Below are 25,351 nucleotides of genomic sequence, written 5' to 3'. Positions count from 1 at the left end.
AGAGTTCCACCTGTCACCTAGCAACCCCAGCAGAGTTCCACCTGTCACCTAGCAACCCCAGCAGAGTTCCAGCACTTTTGGCCAGCTGGTGTTACCATTTCTGCTTTTCAAAAATGTATGGTTGAATTGAGCATCTGTTTGCAGCTATTTTTACAAATGGTTGTAAACATAGAGTTGGACATGTGGCCAGTAGCAGCTTGTTGGATTTAAAGTGACAAGACGCCCTAAAACAGCTCGTTCTGAAAGGAGCTCTCAATCCGCAGAACTGATCAGACTAATATCTCATTGTCTAAAGAATGATTTTTATGCAAAAACTGTAATGAATGTGTTTTGTATAGCAGGTAGACTTTTCCTAACCTGTTCACGGAAGCATAAAAGGAAAACTCTAGGGCGCTCGGACAAAGATTTTTGTCTGTTAATGAAACAATAGCGTCTCATCTTGCCACAATGCAGCTGTTTTAAATTGAATTTGATAAGGCAAGAGAAATGTTTAGGAATATTTGTTCAGACTTCAATATATTTTATAACAAACATAATTGAAACAACTGGGGATTTTAAAGGAAATCACAGCAGAAAACTTGACACAATGTGTTTGTGATTTGGCAGGAACGACCAAGGTCAAACGACACCAAACGTGCTCTCACGCCTGTTTAATTTATTTTCAGTAATCGTAAAAGAATAAACTGTCTCCTAATGAACCTTTGTCTTGCCATCCAGGCTGTAAAGCTCGTTTATTTCTCATGACCATATCTATTCTGAGTTGTTGAAAGACTGTAGTCTCTAATCACCAAATGAAATATCGTTTTGGTAGCTCAGTAATTACTGATGCGTCTCTGTAACTGGGTTTCTGTTCTCAGCGGAGTCCTGAAACCAGATCCTGGGATATTGGGGAGCAGCTTAGAGCTGGTTTCAATGCCTGTTATACTAATCACTGAAAGTGGGACTCGTGTTTGTGTGGAAGCAGCATTTTTAACGCCTACATGTGAGGAATATTTTCTGAACTACACAAATCCTTGAAGGAACTTCACTTGCCTTTCTTTCGAAACACAGACCCAAAATATTCCGTTTCTGAGTTACTTGTTGATGTTTGTTGCGACTGAAATTCTTGGGAAGGATTTCATCTTTGTTTTCTTCTTCTAAGATGATCAAATTTTCCAGAGAACGTCTGAAGTGTGTGTGCCCAGACATCCTCGCACCTAATTCCTCCTCTCTGTTGTCGCCAGCGCTAGGTTTGGTCCCCAAACTGTGACATGCAATTAGCTTTCATCTAAAGCACCTGACAGTCTCTAGATTAGGAAGGCACACTGACAGAGACCCCCACTTCACGGATTAGAGCCCAACCTGTAATCCCGCCCGGGGAGATTAGGCAGATCAGAGGCAGTCCTGACTAAAGCAACGTTTACATCCGGAACACACCGACTGACTGCGCCGGCACACTGAGGGGCCAAAACTGGAGAAACACTCCGGCGATGCACAAAGGGAGGCGTGGATGTGCCTGAAAGAAATGCTGCCGAGCGGAGAAAGGAGGAACAACAAAGCTGGCAGCGTAAAGGTCAACAGTGGCACTTTGATAACTCTGGGCTTAACAGATATTGGTTTGTCAATACTGTGCTTTAATGAATATCACACAAGGATAAACCATATCCCCTTGTTGTTAAAGGTGGAATTGGCTCCACACTTAATCATCTTCATTATTAACTTCAGATGAAACCTTTTTTTAAAAAAAAAGAAGTTTGACCATTGTAGTCTTTAATTTTAGCAGCTCTAATGGTTTATTTTTGTGTTTTCGGATCAAACTGTATGTAATTAACTTTTAATCTCTCAATATGATTGGATTAAATTGACTAAATATTTGTTCATTGTGTGAGTTGGCATGATATAAAAACCAGAATTTAAATGTTTTGAGAAGGTAGCAAAAAAAATCCAGACTGAAAACTAAAACTGAAGCCTCTGTTCGCTAACCAGTGTTTTTCAAAATGGGGGCTGCGGGCCTTTGGGAGGCCTCCAGGGAACTCTGAGAGGGCCTCCTCAGAAAGTAGGGGGTTGATGGGGGGTGGATGCATAAATGAAAAAAATTAAATGGAATATTTAATTTGAAACATGAAATCCCATAAATAAAAAAAATCTGTTAAAATGTTTAAACAATCAAAATGTTTTAATCATACATTTATAAAACGTATATATATATATATATATTTTTTTTAGAAATTTTTTAAATGTAAAATCTAATCAGTTTTCATTTCTAATTTTAAAATAAGTTAAAATAACTTACTGACATGTTTTTTCCCATACTTGTCTTTCTGATTCGCTGCCAGTCTAATTTACCAAGCTAGCATAGCTAACATAGCTAGCGAGCGCAAAATGGAAAAGTTTCTGAAAGACAAAAGGACTCAAATAAAATTTGATATGTGATTAATATAAAATATTACACTTTTTCTTCTGATCAAATATGACGACATGAACATCAGATTTATTTAGATTTATTACCTGGTAGTCAGTGGCGGGAAGTAACCAAGTACAAGTACTTTGTTACTGTACTTGAGTACAATTTTTGTGTATCTGTACTTTACTAAAGTAATTTAATAACGGATACTTTCTACTTTTACTCCACTACATTTTACAGTAAGTTTCTGTACTTTCTACTTCACTACATTTCTACAAAATTGTCGCGTTACTCGTTGCATCCAAGTTGCGTTGTGCATTTTGTCCGTTAAAATGTGAAGTTCAGGGACTTAAGGTGGCGCCGTAAAATCCAAGCAATAACGTGACTTACGTGTCTGTTGTCACCCATCGCCTCCCCTTTACTCGCACGTGGAGCTCCAGACATGCGCAGTGGTTTCCTCTGAGCGGGAGGACATGTAATCGTCAGTAATATAATAGCGCTGTATAAATTGATATGGCGACATGTAAAATCAGCAGCGCTTCGTTTTCACAGACGGTGGGGACTTAGTCCAACTTTTAGCGTCACTTCGAAGGAAAGCTTAAAGAAAGGTAAGCTCCGTGGACGTGATGCTAGCAAAGCTAGCTGTACTGACTGAGACACACATGTTGCATCCACGATGAAAAAAAGTTGTCACTCATGGCTGAATTATTGTGTGGAGGTGTTAACTGAGGTGTCGCAAATATGGGACAACGCTGTGACCAAAGTCTGCATTGATATGACATTCAGGAACGATCCGATTCTTCTGGACGGATCTTTACTGATTAAATTTATTTCAGCTCTTAAGTATTTAATATCTAGGTGTTTTATGGGAATGTGGATCTTTCAGATCAATTTGAGAAGAAATTTTGATATGTAAAACTTTTTTTGTGTCACGTAGGGCAGGGTGCTGGTCTTGACTTGGTCTTGGGTAGGTGGTCTTGACTACAACTCTGCTACGTGACTCCTCGGTTGCCTGTCCTTCCCCTCCCACCCACCTTTCCATTCCCTTTCTGTTGGATTTCTTTAAAAATAAAAGCCACTAGTGGTTCATGCTATGTTAGGACAGGAGACAAGATGTTTTCATCCCTGAAATTATGATGCATAATCACATATCTAAGTCTAAACTATGTTACCGAGTAAACACAATAGAAACATGCTTTATCTGTGGCATTGTTCATTAAAATTGCACATTTCTAATATATTAAAATTAAATACAATCGGTTCACTTAATGATATTGTATTAGGGATTATGGATTATTCAGCAAGTGAATTTACTTTTAATACTTAAGTATTTTTAAAAGCCAGTACCTTTTTACTTTTACTTAAGTACAAATGTTAATGTGGTAGTTTTACTTGAGTACATTTTTGTCTTTGTATTTGTACTTTTACTTAAGTACATTTTTTGAGTACTTTCTCCACCACTGCTGGTAGTAAAATATTTCACCACAGAACTCATGGCCAAAAATCAAAACAAATGAGGTAGCATTTAGGCTAAGCTAAAGTAATAATTACTGCATCATGATTAAAAGTGGGGAAAAAAAACATTCCAAAAGTTGATGGTTAAATATGTTGTAGCATTTTTAGTGTTTTTACAAATGAAGTTTAAGTTTGGGACTCCTGCTCTCAACTATAGATGCTTATTGGCAACAAAAAATGTATTTATACTCGAAACTTAAAATAAAACTAATCATCAGATGTAGAAAATAGTATTGAGGTTGATATGTGTTGGAAACAAAGCAGGGTTTAAACTAAAAAAAATTAGTTGTAATTCATTCTGCAACTAAGTGGAGAATAAATTAATTGTTGGAAAAAGAGTTTTTAAGGCTACAAAGATGAGCTGAAATTCATTAAGTAGGAAATCAGGTTCATTCAAATTTGAAGGAAATCTTTGCTGCCATTTTAACAACAAATCAAGGGGAATCCATCACTCAGACGTGATCTGCATGATCAAAAATCATCATGTGTCTGGAGAAGAAAGCTGTGGGACGCCTCTAAATACAGTCTGTCTGTTAACTTCCAAGAGAGATGACATCACAGCGAAGAAAAGCGAATAAATAATCTAAAACTCTCAGCGAAGCATGTTTGAACAGTAAAAAGAAGTACAAAAACCATGGCAGTGGGACGGTTAATATTAATGCCAACTACAGAGAACAGGGAAATTCACATAAATTATCCAGAAAGAAAAATGTTCACAGAAATTTCTTCACTAAAAGAATCCAAAAATTCATGATTAAGCAGGCATAGTCTTTATGAACATCAAAACAATACTGTAAAATATCAGCTCCACATAAACTTAAAAAAAAAATCCCATTTACTATCTTGAAGTAGTGCCCTTAAAATCCACTGTTCTGCCTTCTTATAGTAAAACCTGACAGAAAAATAACTTAAAAGCACTCCTACCATATTTAATTTATTTTATCTGACTTTTTTTGAAGGTGGCTGCCTCTCCTACTTTGGTCAATCTTATTTCAGTAACGATTAATCGGTTATTCTAACGATTAATCGCATGTAAATACATTAAAAGATGCATATACGTGAATAATTCAGTTCTTTTTTTAAAATAAGAAAGACATTAAACTGCCTAAAATGCAATAGCAGCTTTCCTTTAGTGAATCATGTTGATGCTTCATAATTTCTATGACGCATCAACATGATTTTCTTGGAAAACCAAAATATTTTTGTAAAGTTTTTACTGCTCTGCGTGTGCTGGTTTTATTTCTTTCAGTAAATGACTTTCTTAGAGTCTGTGCGTGTGTGTTCATGATTTACTGATTGCCAAATTAGTTGACAATTATTTCAATAATTGATTAATCACGATTAATCGTTTCAGCCCAAGCAAGAACAGATGGAAACGACAGAAAACGGCTACAAGATAAATATAAAAAACCTTAAAACTTTTAAAGCTGCATGTTGCGAGTATGATTTCCTTGAGAAAACACGTATTTTTTGCACAGGCTGAATTACTGCTCTGAGTGTGTTGTTTAAGCAAATAGCCTGTTTTAGAGCCTGCATACTCCAGTCAGCATTTGCTCAATTATTAAATTAGTGGACGATTATTTTGATAAGCGAGTAAATGTTTGTTTCATCTGTAGCAGGACCAGACGCAAAGTCCAAAAAAAAAATTAAAACAATTTATATAAAAATCTCTCAAAAATAAATAGAAACACCTTGAAAGGTTTAAAGCTGCAGATGTTGAGCACAATTTGCTTGCAAAACATTTATTTTTATTTTTTACAGTTTTGGCTTAATTAATTGCTTCCCAGATTTTTGTTTTTTGCAGCAAATGGCAAATTTTTAGTCTGTACACTCCAGTTAACAATTAATTGATCAGTAAATTAGTTGTCGATTATTTTGATGATCGATTAGTCACGATTAATCGTTTCAGCCGTAGCAGAAACAGATGGAGACGGAAAACAGATTTAAAAATGCAACAATTTATACAAAAATCTCTCAAAATAAACAGGAAAAACCCCGAAAGCTTTAAAGCTGCATGTTTTGAACACAATTTTCTTGAAAAGTCAGCTCTTTAAGCAAACTGACCAGCAACGACAGAATTTGTTGCTACTAAAAACTCTTCTACTTTTTATTTGGCAACTTTTCTCCCTCCACTTCATTCTGCACCCTCCTGAAAACCCCATTTAACCGCCTGTTAATATTATTCCTATATGTTCAGCTTACGAGGCAGAATCCCTCGGCGAGATAACGGCAAACGGCATCGGCATGCCGGAGTCCTTTAGGAAACGACTCTCAGATTGCCAGATGCAGCGAGCAGGCGGGCTTGTTGGACAAACCTAAATGCTATCTACTCTTGGCGAGGCTGTGATAAGGCGCAGGCGTCCGCTCTTTGAAACGGGAAGATAAACAACCCCCCAAACCCCCCTCGGGAGCGCGGAGGAGATTCTATGAGCCGGACCCCCGAACCGCCAACAAATCCCAACCTTTAATAGAACCGCTGGAGGAGCCGGGCGACATTGCGGTGGGTTCTCACACACACACACACGCACACACAAAAAAACCCTGAGAGGAAGAATGAAAGTGTGTGTCACTTTTCATTTACCTGGATGTTGTGGCTGCTGCGTGTGGAGGGAAGATTTGTAGCTAGAATGGAGACGCGAACAGGCTGATGGAAGATTTGGGAAGCCACTTTGCAGCCTTGATTGGAAGCTGCGCGCTCCGGAAAATTAACGGATGTCGTCCATCCGGAGATTTGACAAATGAATGCAGCAGATTTGATCACCTGGTGGGGTTCAGGTAAATCAGATGAACTTGAAGGGCGAGGAGGCGCGAGTTCGACCAAAGCTCCACCTTACACACACAGTCTGATTCAGACCACATTTAGACTCCTACACTGCAAAAACACAACATAATACCAAGTATTTTTTATCTTATTTATATTGCAAACGTCTTATGTCACTGAAAAGGAAAGAAAGTTAACTGACAGGTATGGGAGCTTCCTTTAAGTTAATAACTCCTTAATATTGACAAAAAGTACTAGTTTCTCTGGCAGATCATTTCATTTATAACATGGTAAAACTGTCTCGTCATAAATTAAATAATCTGTCAGTAGAACCAGCACTTTTTAAAATCCATATTAAGAGTTTATTTACTTAAAACCAGCTCCTATATCCTGAGTAAACATTAAGGCTGCAGGTTATGTGATTTTGCAAAAACTAAATCTTACAAAATGTTATGGTCTAGTTTCTAAAGCGGATGTCTTTATAAATGAGACAAAAGTAAATTACAAGTAACTTTGCAGCAAGATATGCGTTTGTTTAAAGTCAATAATTCCTTAATATTGATGAAAAGGTTCTAGTTCAACGGGCAGATTATTCAACTTACAACCTGGGAAAAACGTCTCGTTATAATTTAAACTGTAAAGGAACCAAACGTAAACGGACAGAAAGGTGAAGGAAAAAAACTTCAGCTTTATAATGTGAAATAGTTAAAAATAGTCCAACTTAATGCAAAAATAATTCAAGTGACAAATAATCTGGATTTGGTCTCAACTCCTTTGAGGTCAACTGAACTCAAACGAAAAACTGTTAGATTATTTCACTTACGGGAAAAACGTGTTGAGATTTAAATAATCTGCCTGTACAAGTATTATTTGATCAATATTAAAGGATTATTTACTTAAAACAAGCTTTCAGAAAATGTTCTTGTGAAATAGTTTTGTCTTTCACAGATATTTGCACTAGAAACTGAACCAAAAATACTTGGTAAGATTTTGTGTTTTTGCAGTGATGAATGTTCAGTTTGACCTCTGAATCATTCGTCTTCACAATATTTGGTCAGCTGGGATTTAGAAACTAGACCAAAATTAGGGATTAGTTTGTAGAGCAAATATCTTGGCACACTTAAAATAAGACAAAACTGTATGTAGCAGCTTGTTTTATATAAATAATTCATTAATTTTAATTTAAAAAAAAACCTACTAGTTCCACTTGTAAATTATTTAACTTATAACAAAACATTTTCCCCATTTTTTTAAAGGAGATAATCTGCCAGTGGATCTTGTTTTTAGTTGTTTCTTAATTCAAGTGCTAGACAAAAATACTTGGTAAGATTTTGTGTTTTTGCAGTGTGGGAGTCGTGTGATTAAAACTAAAAATAGGATTAAAATATCAAATTGAAATGTTTGCATTTAATCTGGACTAAATCCCAGCTGGACCGATCAAAGATTATTTAAAGGTTCTGAGGTGAAGGTGAACATTCATCACTACAAAAAACACAAAATCATACCAAATATTTTCTGTCTAGTTTTTAGTGCAAATATCTTAGTTAACTTGAAATGAGACAAAATTAACTTTCAAGTAACTTTTCAGTGAGATAAAGGAGGTTCATGTAAATAATTCATAATACTGATGAAAAAGTGCTGATTATTTCACTTATAGCAAGACATTTTTCTCACGTTTTCAGTTAAATAATTTGCACATTAAGTTATTATTTAATTAAAATAAGCTCATATTTTGTGCTAAAATGTCACTTTAGTTTTGTCTGATTTCAAGTGAACCAAGATATTTCCACTAGAGCCTACTTGGTAAAATGTTACGTTTTTGCAGTGTAGACATCCTGAGAAGCTAAAATTCATTCAATCTTTTATGATGCGATAAGAAGGAAGTTAAAGACTCTTAAATGTTTTTTTTCCCTGCTGGCCGCTTCGAGGAAACGATCATTTTCCGCCAAATTTAACTTCCATGTCTCGGCCTCCTGTCGTCCAGATGATGGATCAAATGGGGGCGTTTGACCCCCGCCGAGAGTTTCAGGTGATATCAAAGCGATACCTGAGGGGAGGCGCAGGGTCAGAGATGATGACAAATCAGGAAGTGTGTCGAGACATCACAGGCAGCTGGGGATGAGGCCGAGCGTCGTTTCGCCGCCGCGGCGCGTTAAGAGGCCAGGGCACGATTACCCACCGTGACTTCAGAGGAGGATAAATACCGAGCGCGGACAGACTGCGGGATATTTAAGGAGAAGAAGAAGAAGAAACCCTGGCCACTAGTTCTCCAACTTACCCAGAGGAAAAATGCATAATCATATTATTTCACACACGACTTGGTTCAAAGGCGGCCAAAATAAGTTTGCGAGGTTCCCATGGGTCTGTCAATCTGTTGAAGGAGCTGCAGGCGAAAGCTTAGGATGCAGCAAGTAGGAAACAATTATGATCATCCCATTAAAGCATGGCAAAGCAATTTGGCAGCCCAGTCTGTAGAAAAAACAAAACAAAACACACACTCTCCTGTCAAGTGATGCTAGGAAATCATCATAAGAAATTATCCCAGTTCTTAAAATTAATGTTTGGTTTTGGTTTGTTATGACAGAAGGAGAAACAGATGATGGGGAACGCCGCTGCCGCCGCTGCTGTTGGTGAAATCGAGGAATTGTTTTTCCTTTAAAGCAGGATGGGCGCCATAAAATAAGAAAAGGAAGGAAATAAGAGGAGGAGGGGGGCGAAATGATTAGTGCGCTTAGTCAGCTGTGAAATTGAGTTTATGGTTTTCAAGACGGTGAATTCAATTCGATAATGGGTATTAAGTTGTAGGGAATAATTAATAGTAATTGACTTCTTTCCATCACTATGCAAATTAAACACAGATAACACCACAGGAGGTTTTTAAGGCCAGTCAAGTTTGTAGGGATTAAGTTTATGGAATATTTTCTGCTGGTGTCGGAGAGGGGAGTGGCTCCTGCTCCGCTTTGATTGCATTGTTGACAGATTTATCAGCGGGTGAAGGGTTACCGTCTCTTCAGGGATTAAAGGAATTGGGTTGTCACAAACTGTCAAGGCATTGAGCTTGCAAGCATTCTGGTGTATTTGTCATAATGGGCTCAGGCTGTTCTCCTTCGCCCTGTCAGATATACTTTTTCCAAACCACATCTGCAAAATGGGAGAAACTGGGGAAAAAAAAGAGCTGGAGAAGATTTTCTTTCATTTAAAGTCCACAACACTTCTAGTTACTGCTGAAAACAGCAGCTAAAGGAGTATTTCAACAGATAAAATTGCTGTAAATCTGAAAACAAAGAATGCAAATAGCAGAGAAGGTCAAATCAAAATGACATTTAACTCACCAGAGAGCTGAGTGACAGCAGCGCAGCGGCGGCCCACAGACATGTGCTCTTCATGTCCGCCGTTCGCCTCATTTCAGGGAGAAAGAAGAGAAAACTAGAGGAGAATCTCCTGCTGGATGAGCCGCAATCAGCTGTCAAACTCGAGGAGTGAGGGAGGCGAGGATCCAGGCGGGGGTCATCCAGGCATCAGCCGGGCAAACGGGAGGGCTTCTGCGGCGCTGCGGTGACAACGGAGGCGTTTTCACGTCTGATTGTCGGCGTGGAGCGATGTTTTATACTGGGAGGGAGAGAGTTGGGGAGGACAGAGAGAGAAACAGTGGAGAAGAGGGAGGGAGCCTCACAGTATTGATTTTTGAGAGACAACTTTTCTTTTTGCGTCACCGAGTGCTGACATCTAGTGGTGGTCAGCGGGAATGACCTCAGCTCGCTTCATCTGGGAAAGATGATTTTAAATGACTCCATGTTTTATTCTTTATGCAGCTTTCAAATAAATCAGGTTTATTTGTGCAGCAAATTTCAGCAACAAGGAAGTTCAGTGACAGCGTTTTAAGGCCATTCTGGACAGAAAAAAGGAAATTTCTGCCAAAAAGTTTGAAAAGTCTAAAATTTAAAGGAAACGAATCTTGAAATTTTCAGATTAATCTCGTTTTTTACTAGAAAGAAACAAAAACTTTTCGAACACAGAAATTTTCAAAATTTGCTAGAAAAAAAAATCTAATTTTTATTTCAATCAATAATTTTCTAGAAAAAAGAAAGACAAAGGAAATATCTGAGCTCACAACGTCTGAAAAATGTCCTGGAAAAATATCTGAAATACTGAAAATAATCTCAGGAACATGGGGGGGAAAGGTACGGTAATTATTTTTAGAACGATCAGGTAGTTTCTAAGGTTGAAAAGTAAAAAAAATCATTAGAGAAAAGTTTCAATGGTCAAACATTTTTAACTTTTGAAACTCAGCAATTACCTCGTTTTTTCTCTCCAACACTTTTGAAATTAATTTCAAAATTTCAGTTTTTTTGTTGTAAATTTGCTCTTTTCTTTCTGCTTATATTGACAAACAAACAGCGAAGCCACTCCAGGCTGATGAATCTCAGCCTGACGTACTTCTTGGCCAAAAAGTACAAAAATGTAACTTTTTGGACATTAGTTGAAAAAACTTAAAACTTAACACCCTGAAGTTGTTTGAAACACGGTGGTGGCAACATGATGCTGTGAGGAAACGCTTTAGCAAGAACAGGAAAACTGATCAGGTGATGGAAAAATAAAATATTTTTTCTGGAAATTCAACTGAATTAATACAATTCAAGCAAAGGATTATCTTTGGCCTTTTTGCATAAAATAAAAACAGTAAATAGTGTGAAGGATTTTTAGGAAGCAGAATAAATCCTGGAAAACCTTCTGCAGTGAGGATGGATCTAATGCTCAGTTTGCCTCTGAACTGATAAACGGAGGAAAGAGAAACTTCTGAATTATAACCATGAGTGGATAAAACTCTAAAAATCATTAGACCAGGCAGAAAAGTCTGATGGCATCTTTTGTTCCCCGTCCAAGGAAAAGCCTGCATCTTTTAATCTCCATCTGCTGGATGCAGAGCAGGTGGAGATGCAGGTTATCTCCTAAAAAAAAAAAATTAAAAAATATACACACTTCATGGAAAATCACAAAAAAGAAAAACATTATGACTTCTTATAAGTTACTTTTTTGTCAAATTATGGATCCGTTTCATTTCAAAATCGGATATTTTTCTTCTAAAATGTTTAACGTGTGAAAAATATTCACCTTTAGCTCATTCAGTGATTTGATCAAAGCCGGCAGATTTTCTCTGGGATGTGGATCCATTTGGACCAGAACTGAGATCTGCTGCTGTTTACGATGCAATTAATCACCATTATTTTCAGAAAAACGGTTAATGGAAAAAAGTTGGTGTATTTATTGAAGTTGTATTTAATCCAGCAGCAGAGCGACGTTCTGCTGAGCGGCTTCTGGGATTTATGCACAAAAATATTTCACTAATGTTGGAAAATAAACAAACAATCGTGTTTGCATTAAATTGTTATTTACATTAAATAAGAAACAATTTTCAGTCAGCTGGTAGTTAAACAATAACTTAATACATTTTTTGAAAATATTGTAACTTGTTGGGTTTCCATTGGGTTTATGTACCCAAAAACCAAAATTAACCAAAGTATGAAAATACTTAAACTACTCATAAGTAATAAAAACTAAATTAATTAGAAGAAATAAAACCTAAACGCTGCTAAAACAAAATCTTACCAATTATTTTTGGTCCAGTTTGTGCAAATATCTCAGTACACCTGAAATAAGACAAAACTAACTTAGAAGTAACTTTTTAGCGAGACGTAGGAATTTGTTGTAAATCTTTAATATTGATGAAGTAAGATGATAACTTACAACAAAATGTTATAAGTCAAATAATCTAATAGAACTAGTATTTTTAAATTGATATTAAAGAATTGTTTAGGTAAAACAAGCTCCTATGTTGCTGAAAAGTAAGTTTTGTTTTATTTCAACTATACTAAAATATTTGCACTAAAAACTAGACAAAAATAGGTAAGATTTGTTTTTGCAGTGCAATGACAGGATTTTCTGTCATCGCACTGCCTTAATAAGCATAACTTCCAAATATAAAAATGTACCAACGTTCATAAAGAGGTCATTTCAGTGCAGATTGTCAGTAAATGTAACGGGTCAGTGAAATTTGAGCTGGTATTTAGTTTGTAAAATGTTGCAGCTCTGCTTTGGTCCAAATGTGCTTCAACGCAAGTCTTTGCCGCAGAGAAATAAACTTTAATTAACTTCTGCTGCAGGACAGCGACACCTAGTGGCTGAGCTGTAAATCAGACCTTTACTGGTTCACTTTACGAGACTCCTATCATAGAAGGCTGCTAAATAGTAAATTATATTAATTCATCTCTAAACACCGTTTATTATGCATTAACTACAGCTGAGAAGGAAACTATATACTAAAAACCTAATTTTAGAAATGCTTATTGTTCTTACAGAGTAGTAAGGAATGTTTACTGTAACACCTTTAGATGTAACACTGGTAGATTTATGGGTGCAGAGTCTCCTTTGCACCCTTAATTAATGTACAACAAATGATTATTAATGGTTTATAAACATATCTATGCCCTATTTAGCCGTGTTGTAAAGTGTTGCAGACTGGTGAGACTTTAGAAATGACTCCATCACAATAAGTTTGTGTTTGCAGCCGAGTCCGCGTTTATTTTCAGTAATTCTTTCCATATATGAACAACCTGTACAAAACAACCAGTTCTTCGAGTTTCTTTTTCTTCCCCTCTGATTATTTCTCTTAGTTTTCTTGGTCACAACATACAACTTGCATCATAGTAACAACAATCAGCAATATCATACACCCACTTCGCAATATTCAAACTAACATTTTCTGTGCGATACAAAATAAATTTACACATACTTTTGATTTTTTTTTTTCTCCAAAAAATAAAAAAGTCATTATTTACAAATTTCACGGAAAAAAAGTAAACATTCTTCACACCAGTTTGCTTTTACACTGAAGTCAGAGGCATATTCTTATTAACATATTGTATAGTTCATCTGTACAGTGTATTTTATTTATATGTATATATATATATATGTATATTATCTCATTGTAGTGAGACTGGAGCATTTATAATAACACTGTTATTACATGAGTTGGTTTGTTTAGGTTTTTGTCTGCTTCTTCTGTTGTGTTTAATATTTGCCAGATCAAATATTAAGAGCAGTAGATTGGTTACCAGTAGGAGCAGTAGATTGGTTACCAGTAAGAGCAGTAGATTGGTTACCAGTAGGAGCAGTAGATTGGTTACCAGTAAGGCAGAAATGATGTTTGCATGACATGAATGGCTTCAGTTTCTCTCCAGGACTCGTTTCAGTTCAGCTAAACCGCAAGAAAATTAATTTATTCAATTTATAAAATGCTCATACTTACATCTGGGGGAAAAAAAAAAACACCCGACGAAATCTACAAACCACAAAAAGATTTATTTTACCACAACCAAAAAAAAAGCAGAGAAATGAAACCTATACAGATATTTACTGGTGGGTCTCTCCGGTTGTTTCCCGTCCGTTGTGTTTGTGGAAGAGGCAGTGTTTTATGGCAATAAAAGGTAGAAGTCACGTGTGCATATCATGCTGCACTAATATAGTGCAATGTAGCGCCTGAAACAAAGCGAGGGTGAAGGCCGCCGATCAGTTTATCCCACAAACACAGGCCTCTGAATCAAGCAGAAATAAAAAGACTGGGGGGGAAAAAAGGAGATTTGAGTCAAAACCCGGCTGAGGATTGAGGGAAGAAAAAGGAATCCAAACCTTTTGATGGAGATTTTCCTCTCCCTCCTCCTCCTCCTCCTCCTCTTCTTCCCTGCGGTGACTTTTGGCAACATACAAACCGTCAGAGCGTCCAAAGCCTCCAGCTAGTCAGCGTTTTCAGGAGAGTGCGGGGGTGAAAGAGTTGGAGACTCTCAGTTTAAAAATAAAAGGCATTTCATTGAGCGAACTGGAGGTCATGAAGGTTCTGGTTAAGGAAAATCAAATGGGAACAAGTGAGTCCATTCACGCTGCAAACATCGCTCGCTGTCATGGAGGGGTTTGTGTGACAGGAGGAGCGGCTCTACATGTCCGTGTCCCCGTCGTAGGCGAGCGTTAGCGGCTTGAGCCGGTTGTTCTGCTGCCTCTGTCTCTGAGGTCTTTTTGGCTTTTTGCTGGGAGAGAAAGATTAAGACAGGAGTTAAAACGTCAAAGCCTCAAACACGACAACATTCTGACAAAATGTGTCACGCAAATGAGGATGGGAATGAAATTAAAAAAATAAATTTAAAAAAAAGAGGAGGAAGCCACTGATGGGAAGCTAATTTCAAATGTTAAATCCTGACCTCGCCTGCCTTGCAGATGCTCAGTTTTGTAGTTTTGTATAAATATCCAACAAAGTTGATCCTCAGCTGAGAAAAGATTTTTTCCCCACCTTAATTATTGAACTTAGAGCTGAAAAACAAAACAAAAAAAATCAATAATATAGATCACAATTGACCAATAATACATACGTCTTGACAGAGTATTCACTGAACTCCTATCCAGAACCGCACAGCATTCTGGGAGATGTAGGCAGAGCAAAGACTTTAGTCTCAACCTCTGGAGGCCAGCTAAGAAAAGTTGGTGGAATCAACTGACCCACTCACTCTTTGGTTACCTAGCAACTCATTCATTGGTTACCTAGCAACAACCTGTTGAGTAACAGTTCAAGGTTTCCAAATTTTGCTGAGTGAAACTGGATAAAACGAGAAAAGTCCTGCTTAAAACAAAACAAAAAAACTAATCAATAATTATCAATAGACTGATATTAGATTATTGTATTGGGTTACATTTTTTAGCCAATTCATCCAGCCCTAATTTAAACTTGATAGTTTAGAAATTACATTTAATGAAATCCTGAAATTAGTTGTGTTAAATTGGACATTTAAATGTCATTCTTGACTAATTCAGATTTGTCATGTTCAGGGTTTTGGTAGCTGTGTTTCCATTACAAATGTGTGCAAATTTTTGTCAATTTTCCGCTAATGACACCCCACCCCACACACACACACACACAATTTTGCAATTGTGGCGTTTCCACTAAATAAAACAAAATAAAGAATCGCACATGACTAAGCTTGTCCAAACGATAAGTCACTAAAAATCATGCCAGAGATGGATGTAAACAGTTACATGAGATATATTCATAATTCAGCCTCGGCACTAATCAGCCAATCAGAGGAGACGTCGTTTTACTCAGGAGTTAAGAGAAACAAACTTCTTATACTTGGGAGTGGCGTTTTGGGGAGATTGTAGGCGGCAAAAAGCTATGAATTTAACACGTTGGAATGACAACTTTTTATGAACTGGTGGAGGCAGACAAAAAACAAACCATCTTCCTACCACTTCCTGTCGTCCTCTATGGCGTTTCTGTCAGTAGTAACAGAAATGTGACTTGTACGAAGCAAAAACAAATTTTATATTTTTTTCCCAAATTTTCATTTCCATTAAGCAAATTTATTTTTGTAATTTCAATTTGTACAACTTTATGGTTAACTGAAAAGGAGCTATTGGCTGACTGGTGGTGCAAAGTTTAGATGGTAGATGTAACAAAATAAGAGCATGCTTAAAGGAAATACGTCAAAATAATTTTTTATTCTAAATTAAATGCAGTTTTATATGTGGTAGGAACTGGCTGACGGGCCTCAGAAGAATCACAAGGATCTGTATAAAGGCTTTAAAGGTATGAAGTTAATTTGCATGCAAAACCTACACACATGCTACATCTGCTCCCTTTGCCTCCTGGGAGCGAAAGACCTTTAGAGGAGGAGTTAAAGACATGATTCCTGCCATTTATCTGGGCTGTCAGCTCTGCAGGAGTCATATCTCAGAGTAATACGGTGTAAATTTATCCTCCAAAGAACAGCTTACTATGACAGAACATATAATATTAAGTTTTCTGTTGCTTGAAATCTTTATTCTGAAGTTTCTTTCAAAACTTTTCTCCAATGTGACGCAACTCATAGCATTTTAAAGAATCTCTCCTCGACTGAAGAGTTTTCTTCTGCAAATAATTAGAAACGGTTTTTAATTTAAGTTAAAAAACAAACAGCCAATGTTGGTTGAGTTGAAAGCAATATCAAATAATTAGCGGTGACAAGTTCTCATTTTAAAATAATTAAAGCTAACGAACCGTAGATTACGGTTACGGAAATTATGTGACTGCTTTGACAGGAAATCAAGTCAGGTGAAATTCTTCATTTGGCCACAAGAGGGCAGGCTGACGCCATGCTTCAGTTACTAGTGACATCTACTGTATGTTGGACAGGTGGCAAATTTAAAAATGGATCTGATGCTAAATGTTAGAGAAACAACAAATAGCTTAAATAATGCAGGCGTGTAAAAGATTATTTCAGGCGAAACAATACGCAATCTTAACAGTTTCCAAGGAGATACTGCACTCAGATTATTATGAGGAAGTATCTGATGGTGTTTGCTCAGATTTACTCATTTTATTTCAGCTCATGTTTTCAAATAATGTTTCTTCAAAATTATGTGTCTACACTGCAAAAACTAACGTATTTTTGGTCTAGATTTTACAGGTAACTTCAGAAAGATGCGCAAGACATTAAATGTCTTGTTCCAGATCATTTCACTTATGACTTGTACTTTATCAATATTAAGGAACAACCTCCTATTTCTGGCTAAATCAGACTTTCAAACGCCTCCGAAGAGTGAAAACTTACTGGATATGAAGCACCTGGATATCTTCATTCCTAAACAATTGGAGATTATTGGGATCTACAGTAACTATAGTCTACGTCTAGTCATTGAGAGCTACTATCCCACAACTTTGAGATGATAATCAGTTGATTCATGTGTGCTGGAGGAGGGATGAGTCTAAAAGTTGGAGGATATTAGCCTTCGAGGACAGAACACCTGAAGTCTTGACCTTTCCAACTGCGTCTCTTAATCTGACGGATGCTGGAAATGAGGGACCGGAGCGTTGAAAGGCTGAAATTGTTTTCACAAGTTGTTTTTGTCAATATAGATGGCTTCCACTTTTACAAGTCAAGCTAATGCTAGTTGAGGTTTGTTGATGGTGACATTAAGAATCAGCCAGCTGAATTTACGCCACATGATTTATATCACTACGTCATAAAAGGTGTTTCCTCTTAATCTGGACGGACATAAGAACTTACAAGAGACTGTAGTTATATTCATACATGTGAGGGGACTGTGGCTGTGTGGGTAGAGTAGTCGTCTTGCAATCAGAAGGTTGTAGGTTTGATTCCAGCTTCTTCCTGTATGCTGATGTGTGAGCGAGTGCGAATGTGACTCTAGAGCAGTGGTTTTTAACCTTTTTTGAGGTACCGAACCCACCAGTTTCATATGCGCATTCACTGAGCCCTTCTGTAGTGATAAATAAAATATTATCCCCCCCCCAAATTCAAGACATTTGAATTTGATCACTAAGTCTTCTTAAAAGGTAGAGTCTCTTCAAAATATAGTCAGTGTTTTCAGCAAAGTTGAGCTGACAGTCCAGTAACGACACAAGGTATTTAAAATCTGCCACAGTTTCAACAGGTTGGCCATGGGGAGAAACTGGGTCTTGTTTAGATCATTTAATTAGCTCTACATTCTTAAGATAATGAAAATTAACAATAAATAATAAAGACTCTGCGGTATTCTGATTTAGTAATGTAATTATATTTGTTGTGTTACCACCCCCACGCCACTAGAGGCAGTAGCAACCCCGAAAAGGTTAGGTCTGCAGAACGAAACCCAGTCCCCCCCCCCACACCCCTAAGGAGCAGATTTAGAAGTACACCGAAAGCTACAGAATTTGGTAAAAACGGTGAAGCTTTGCTGAAGTAATTAAAGAAACAAGTTCAAATCCATGCTGAGAGTGGAGCTCCTTCAATCAGGGCTCCTCCGCAGCTCTGATTGGCTAAGCAATGTAACGTGATCCTGTGCAGCAAGTGATGGCAAAGCGGGGCGTCATCACGACTTTACRCAAGTGTGTCTTTACCTCCGYGGCAGAGGCTCCGCCGAACCCCTGAGAACAACTCATTGGTTCGGTCGAACCCCAGGGGTTCCTGATTAAGTGGTTCTTAATCAGGTAAAGAACCACTGCTCTAGTGTAAAGCGCTTTGAGTGGTCAAAATGACTGGATAAAGCGCTATACAAGTTCAGTCCATTTACCATACATGCTCGGTTACATGACTACTAATGGTTAGTAATCACGCAGTGTTTCATTGCATCTTACTAAACTCACTTATTAGTGAGATTTTGCATTAATTTGTTGGTCTGTGTGCACTAAGCAGTGAATAATGGATAAATAAAACTTGGCTAAACTGGCAAAAACAACTTGGGAAAACAATCCGACGCCCGTCATGGTGTCTTGACTGATTTTCGTGATGTAGTTGCAAAGGGTCAACAGGAAGTCTACTGGGTTGGCGCTTTCCTCACCTGGACCTTCCCCCAGCCTCTCAGGCAGAACACGGGACACTTTGAGCTCACAGGGAAACTGAGGGACTGCTGGTGCTTATAGTGGAGGGAGAGTCGGGGTGGGTCTGAGCCCTCCGCATCCTCTTTAGCTACTATTGCTCTGAGCCAGCTCTTGGCACTGGGGACACGTGTAAACCATCTCGTGAGAGTTCTGGCCCATCCACACTGCCGTCCCGTTGGCGTCAGACTCTTGGGCCTTAAGAGAGCGATGCACCTTGACGCACGCGCTGCTGCTCTCCGACAGCAAACGCATGAGAAAGCAAAAGAAATGGAGATGACATGAAGGAGGGGCATGCTGCAACTCAAGGTGGGAGGGATGAGACGGGTTTCGTTTCAGCACTCGGGTGATGATGAGGATGAGGATGACTACGGGGGGATCAAACTTATCAACTCACCAAGCTAGGTATATCATAGACACTATGAAAATGAGGAGAACAAAGGCTCCTGCTGCTACACCGTACACCCACATCTTCAGCTTCCCATCTGTGGAGAAGGAGGCTGGTCAGTTCTTAATCTCCTACTTTGATGGCACAGATTAAGATTACATCACAATCAGCAAGGTTAGCTCCTGCTGTCAATCTGGGAAAACACCATTTATTTCATAACTTTTATTTTAAAAAAATTAAAACCATCATGTCGTCACAGTATGATACGAGTCAGCAAACTAAGACACTAATTTAAGATACCCCAATTCCAATAATGTTTATAAATTAACCTTTATTTCATTTACACTCATCAATAAGCCACTGAGCAGATAGGAATAATAAATATTTATTACACTGGAACAATCCAATTCCTGTTAATGTAAATTAGATACTTCGACAGAAAATAAAATGAAAGTTACAAAAAAATCACTAATAAAATAAAAAATCTCGCTGAATTTTCTGGCATTTAGCAAATAGAAATAATTTTGGTGACTCCAACTGAGCAAAAACGAGAAACGTTTAATCTGATTTAACGGCAAACACTGGGAAAAAAAGTTTTTTATTAGGTGTGTGAAAATTCAATAGTAAGTTAAGATTTTTAATCAAATGATTTGTTACCTGTGAAGTTTGAATATCAAACACTTTCAAGGACTTCATAAAAAAATCTATGTGTTTTTTTTTCTCTGGTTTCAGAAAAGCAACTTCAAACAAAATGTTTTACTACATAAATTTTTTTATACTGTATAATCAGGATACATGTCAAAGTTATTGGAAGATAAATATTAAAAAAAAAGGATGTTTTACAGCTTTATACTCAGAAAAACATTAAATTAAGGCCGACAGGGAAGAACATAATTTAGTATTGATGAATTAGTGAATAATTTCCTCCTCTGTAATGATATTAAACATTGAAATGTCAGAGCGGTTTATCAATATGATAATCACACAGATTTAATCTTTATGCCTCAGTACATTTTGTACACCTGCACATCTCCAATCTGTGGTACTTCTGGTTGCATTTTCATTTGTACGATTAAAATAATGGAGAAAACATTTTAATTTACAGAGCAGATCTCAGGCTGTAGTAAATCCATCTGCTATATGATCAAAATCAGATGTTTTTTATTTACATTTAATCCACTAGTGAGCCATTAATTTACTCAATGAATGTTTCTGCCTCCATAACCGGGTAGCTAAAGGAAGCTGAGGTTAATGTCTGTGAGCTCCTTCATCCTGAAGGTTTCTCTTCCTGCCACGGATGATTTGTGAGGAACATTTGCAGATATATTTCTCTAAAGTTAATGTTGCAGCAGCAGCAGCAGCGGAGGCCATGCGGTCGTTTGCTACATCCGTGTGTTTATTCATGTTTCAGATTTCACTCATGCACCGCATGAAGTGTAAACATGTCGACTTCCAGCACCAAGAGTCTGAGCCAACTCACATCCTGCTTCGCAAATACGGGATTTTCTCATTTATGTGCTAAGAAGAGAAAATGAGCTTTTCAACAACACAAAAGGCAAAAAGTTTTACTGCAAGAGGAAGTTATGAACTTTATCATAACTTATTATGATTAACATTATTTTGATACTCTTTTTCTTGATCAGACGGATTCAAGGATGGATTTCAGTTTGTGTAAAATCTATGCTTATGTACGGAAAAGATTAGGCCCACTAACAAAAAAAACATTATTAAATATATATATTCTTTAAAGAAATTTGTGAAAATTTGTATTTTTTTTTTCTTTTTTTGGAAAAAAGTATGATTTTTAAAACTTAACCAAGTATAAAATCTCTGAGTTAAATTATTGTATCCGGTAATTAAAGCAAAGCGTGTGCCATTTCTGACCTGGTCCGTAGGGCTGCAGGTACCAGGTCCGGCCCGTGCGTCCCGGCTGGATGGTGGTGGGCAGCGTGGGGTTAATGGCACGACTGGTCTTTACGTCCCCCTTCTTGTCACCTGCAGTGGGAATCTCCAGAACCGGGATCGGGGCGCACTGGTCCAGCTGACCCGCAGGCGACAGGACCTCTGTGAAGCCCTCCTCGCACATGCACATCCCGGCCTGCAGGGGGCAGCGTGAAGCAAGTTTAGATTCAGTGAGGATGTGGATGAAGGTGGAAGCATTTCCATCCAGGGGGGGAAAATCTGGATGGTTGTCTCACCGTTTGGCCACTTATTTAAATAAAAAGAATCTTGTTTATGTAAATATTCATTTAACACTTAGAAGAACAACAATATAATCCAACTAACACCTGAAATTAAAAGTTTACACATAAAATCCAGAGATGGGACTTTCTAGTTTAATCACAATGAAACAAGCAGAGGACTTCTGCAATCTGACCATCTCTGGTTCTAATTATGGAATATTATTTTAGTTTTTAAATCATTACAACTTAATGAGTGGATCAAATACAATAAATTATCAATAAACTGGAATGCATCAGAAAGATGGATAAAAAGTCTCCATCTGCATCAGGCCGGTTCATCTGCTGGATGTACATTGTTTTTTTCTTCAATTGCTATTGGTGGGTTGCTCAAAATCACTTCAAGGGGCACAAACGGTCTGTGCGCCGCACTTTGGACACCCCTGGCTTAAACTGAGCTCAAAGCTCAGGGGGATTTTAAAACATGTTGCTGTTGGATTAGAGAACCATCTTCATCAGGTTAATGTTGCACCTACAAGTGAAACTGCTGCTGCAGAGACACGGATCAATATGCCGTGTTTTCCAGCTTCTTCCAAGCACGAAAACTGGGACAACCAGAGGATTTTTCTTTGAAATTTTGATCAGAAGATAAACTTGTTAATACACAAGTCGATGTGAAGAACGAGGAAAAGTAGCTGCAATAAACTCCGAGCTCAGCAGAACCCAGTGTGCTCAACAGCAGCTGCTTCCATCAAACGTCTGCTGATGTTTAAGCTGAAATGTGTTTTATGTAGTGAATAAGTGGAAATCACCACTGATACCAGCAAACCATATAATTTACAATTAAAATCTCATAAAAGTGATAATGCACTTTACATTTTTTTTGCAGCTGAGCCTCACTCATTTCCTTTGTTTGGATTATTGAACAGTTGACCCTGTAATAATGTGTGGATTAAATTAAACACATGGAATATGTTCACTAATTAAGAGTCTTGTGAAGGCAACTGGTTGCCCTGGATTTTGTTTACAGGCATCATAGCAGAAACCAGCTAAGCCCGGTGGTAGGGAGCGCTGGGCCGGCCCACCAGCTGCTGCACCGTGGTTTGATGTTTTATTGTATATAAACCACATCTTTGTACCACTGTATTGAAAACAATCATTTAAAATGAATAAATAAACGACAGTCTGGAGGCCCGCCAGGCTGATAATATACTGAAGAGAAACCTTCAGTATATTATCAAATTAGTTTTTTTTTTCTCTAAATAAAATCAAACGCATCCATTATTCTCTTCCGACTGGTAAAAACATCTGTGTTGGTTAATGATACAAAACTCTCCAAAATGCATTAAAGTTTCTGGTTTTAAAGCGACTACATGGGAGTGAGAACAATATTTCTACCTTTCTCATTCTAAACTCTCATCTTTCTCCGTTTAGGTTGTAATCATTATAATCAGCTTTAATTGCTGGGTTACTTTTTTCTATTGACAAAAATATTTTACTTCCTGATTCTGACGCTGCACAACAGAGAAACGTGTTTTATCCGTTTGTGCTGCTAACATTTATTTTTCCGCTTCATTCAGATTGGATCTTATCAGAGTGTCGCAGCGAAACAAGGTGACCTGCACCTTCAGATTCAGCTGCGGTGGACTCTGACAGACATTTTCTTTATTTTGATTTCAGAATGAAAAAGGGCTTACCTCGCTGCAGAAAGACTTCGTCATGAGACAGGGAGGGTCACAGGAGCTGTTGTCCACTGGAGGATTCATCGCAGGACAACCACCTGCAGAGTCGGGAGATGAAACGGCTCTGGTGATATTTTTATACCTTCATTTGGGTCTCGGCTGCTTCCATAAAAAGTGCTTTGAAAAACATTAATTTGTCGTCAAAAAAACAGTGGGGTGGACTTTCTGGTGTTTGGAAATTGAGCCGTTTTGAAAACCTCCTGATTGTTAAGTCACAATACCTAGCAACCCAGCATGTTTGGTCAGCTGATTTTACCACTGTGTGCTCTGTACAATGGCTGCTGGAAGAGACAAGTGTTTTGTTGTCGACTTACCATCCAGAATCAACTTGGTGTATTCTTGTTGGTTATGCAGGAGGCTCTACTAATGCTTTTCAAACATGTATGGTTGTATAATTGCACATCCGTCTCTTTAGCTCAGACTGAATTGGGCAAAAAACGCTTTCGCTCACTCTGTTCCCTCTTCTAGGAACTTGTTTCAAGAAACATTTAGACTGACTGAATGCATGTTTATTGCCTTTATATCTAAAAGTTCTTGACGTTGATTTAGTGACACGTTCCTGTTTCTTTTTTTAGTTGACATTTGTTGGATTTGTTGCTGCCTCTTGGCCACGACTTCCTTAAAGAAGAGTTGTGGGTTTTTCTTTATCCTGGTTAAATAAAGGTTAAATCTGTTGGCAGCCATTTTCACATGAGCGTGTAAAACTCGAGTTGGGGGCGTGGCCAGCAGCAGCACTAAAACAGGTCATTCTGAAAGGAGAAAATCTCTTTATCCAATAATGATTTTGTGTAAAAATGTAATCAACATGTTTTATCATTTCCCATGAACCCGTTAAAGGAAGCATAATAGGTCACCTTTAACGTCCTTTCATAAAACAGCCTGTAGATTCATCTGCAAATTAAGCAGAGAACATTGCAGCCCTGTTTGTTTTTTAAACAGTTTTAGGTGAGCAACAACAGGCTGATGTATTATTCATGAGATAATAGCTGCCATCACCCACCACCTACATTCCCTGTAGAAACAAACAAAGTCTCCAGTTTCTCTGATTTCTTTTTTTCTGTTGTATTTTTGACATTCCGTGTTAATTTCACCTCCTACGTGAAACTGCCACCAGTGGTTTATACTTGTTGAGCCTTAGAGCTGCTGCAGTTTCTCACCTTTGAAAGATAAATTCGGCAGCACTATCTATTATTCAAAACACTGTATGGAAATACAGCGTCTTCATCTTTTCCAGCCAGTATCTCCCCTAAAATACACCAGAGCTCTTTCCCATTTCTTGTCACAGCTCCACTTTCATTTGCTTCACTGTATTCAGAATACTGTGCGATATTTATGCCTTCCATGTTCTGACAGAGAGGTTTGGAAATTGTGCAGAAATGCAACTATTTATAAGCGTTGGTGCAGAGAATATTGGCATGCACAGTCGTTCTCATTGTTTATTGTTGCCTCAAACCTTCAGCTGGAGAGCACAGCGGAAAAAACACGACACGAGGTACTAACGATGATAAAACGCCAGATCTGAAAGGCGACGTGAGGAACATCTGGTTTCTCTTGACACCTGCTGGATTTCTTCTGTTCACTTTAATCAAAACTATCACCCCACCGTTAAAAATGTTATTTACTGGAGGTCATTTATGGAGCGTCGGTACAAAACAAACTTCAGGGTTATGCAGAAAAACTAAGTTCAGTTAATTGTATCAATACATTGAAACAATATGTCTTCTTTTAGAAATTGGATTTCCTGAAGAAACAAAGAATTTAATATTTTCCTCATCTTCAAATCTATGTTCTTTCCCTACAGCCCAAATAAGAGAAAACAAAACATTTTATTTCTGTCCAAAATAAATATAGTTTTATGTTAAAATAATTAATATAAGATTTCTTATATTTTTAAAAGTTGATTTATGAATTGAAGGTATTGTAAAGGAAACTCTGAATTTTACTTGAGTTTAAGGTTAAATTAATTCTGTAATTCCAAGTTTTATTCC

At 37.6% G+C, this 25,351-nt stretch overlaps 2 protein-coding genes and 1 long non-coding RNA gene across 13 annotated transcripts in view; 1 reads left to right on the top strand and 2 right to left on the bottom strand.

The window, feature by feature from the left end:
* The window catches only part of LOC103477694 (neurexophilin-1), a 16,468-nt gene extending 5,913 nt beyond the window's left edge, over positions 1 to 10,555 (bottom strand). For both annotated transcript variants that reach the window (XM_008430963.2, XM_017309419.1), the window contains exon 1: positions 9,992 to 10,555. In XM_008430963.2, coding sequence (XP_008429185.1) covers positions 9,992 to 10,063 — 72 coding nt within the window. In that variant the 5' untranslated portion in view covers positions 10,064 to 10,555. The remainder of the gene's footprint in view (positions 1 to 9,991) is intronic.
* LOC103477693 (uncharacterized) overlaps positions 1 to 25,351 on the top strand; it is a 59,652-nt gene that overhangs the window by 32,166 nt on the left and 2,135 nt on the right. For all 3 annotated transcript variants that reach the window (XR_001777416.1, XR_535683.2, XR_001777417.1), the window contains exon 3: positions 23,302 to 23,430. This is a non-coding gene — a long non-coding RNA (uncharacterized LOC103477693). The remainder of the gene's footprint in view (positions 1 to 23,301; positions 23,431 to 25,351) is intronic.
* thsd7ab (thrombospondin, type I, domain containing 7Ab) overlaps positions 13,212 to 25,351 on the bottom strand; it is a 224,881-nt gene continuing 212,741 nt past the window's right edge. For 4 of the 8 annotated variants that reach the window (XM_008430964.1, XM_008430967.2, XM_008430966.2 and 1 more), the window contains 4 exons: positions 23,319 to 23,401; positions 21,326 to 21,539; positions 19,451 to 19,538; positions 19,017 to 19,285 (listed from right to left, as the gene is read on the bottom strand). In XM_008430964.1, coding sequence (XP_008429186.1) covers positions 19,141 to 19,285; positions 19,451 to 19,538; positions 21,326 to 21,539; positions 23,319 to 23,401 — 530 coding nt within the window. In that variant the 3' untranslated portion in view covers positions 19,017 to 19,140. Of the gene's footprint in view, positions 14,738 to 19,016; positions 19,286 to 19,450; positions 19,539 to 21,325; positions 21,540 to 23,318; positions 23,402 to 25,351 lie in introns of those variants that run through there. The other 4 variants (XM_008430965.1, XM_008430971.2, XR_535685.1 and 1 more) reach the window with 3 other exon arrangements.

Source organism: Poecilia reticulata, linkage group LG16, assembly GCF_000633615.1.
Source record: "Poecilia reticulata strain Guanapo linkage group LG16, Guppy_female_1.0+MT, whole genome shotgun sequence".
In the NCBI taxonomy this organism is placed as follows: domain Eukaryota; kingdom Metazoa; phylum Chordata; class Actinopteri; order Cyprinodontiformes; family Poeciliidae; genus Poecilia; species Poecilia reticulata.
Note: the sequence above shows the minus strand (reverse complement) of the source record. Positions and strands in the feature narration are given on the sequence as shown.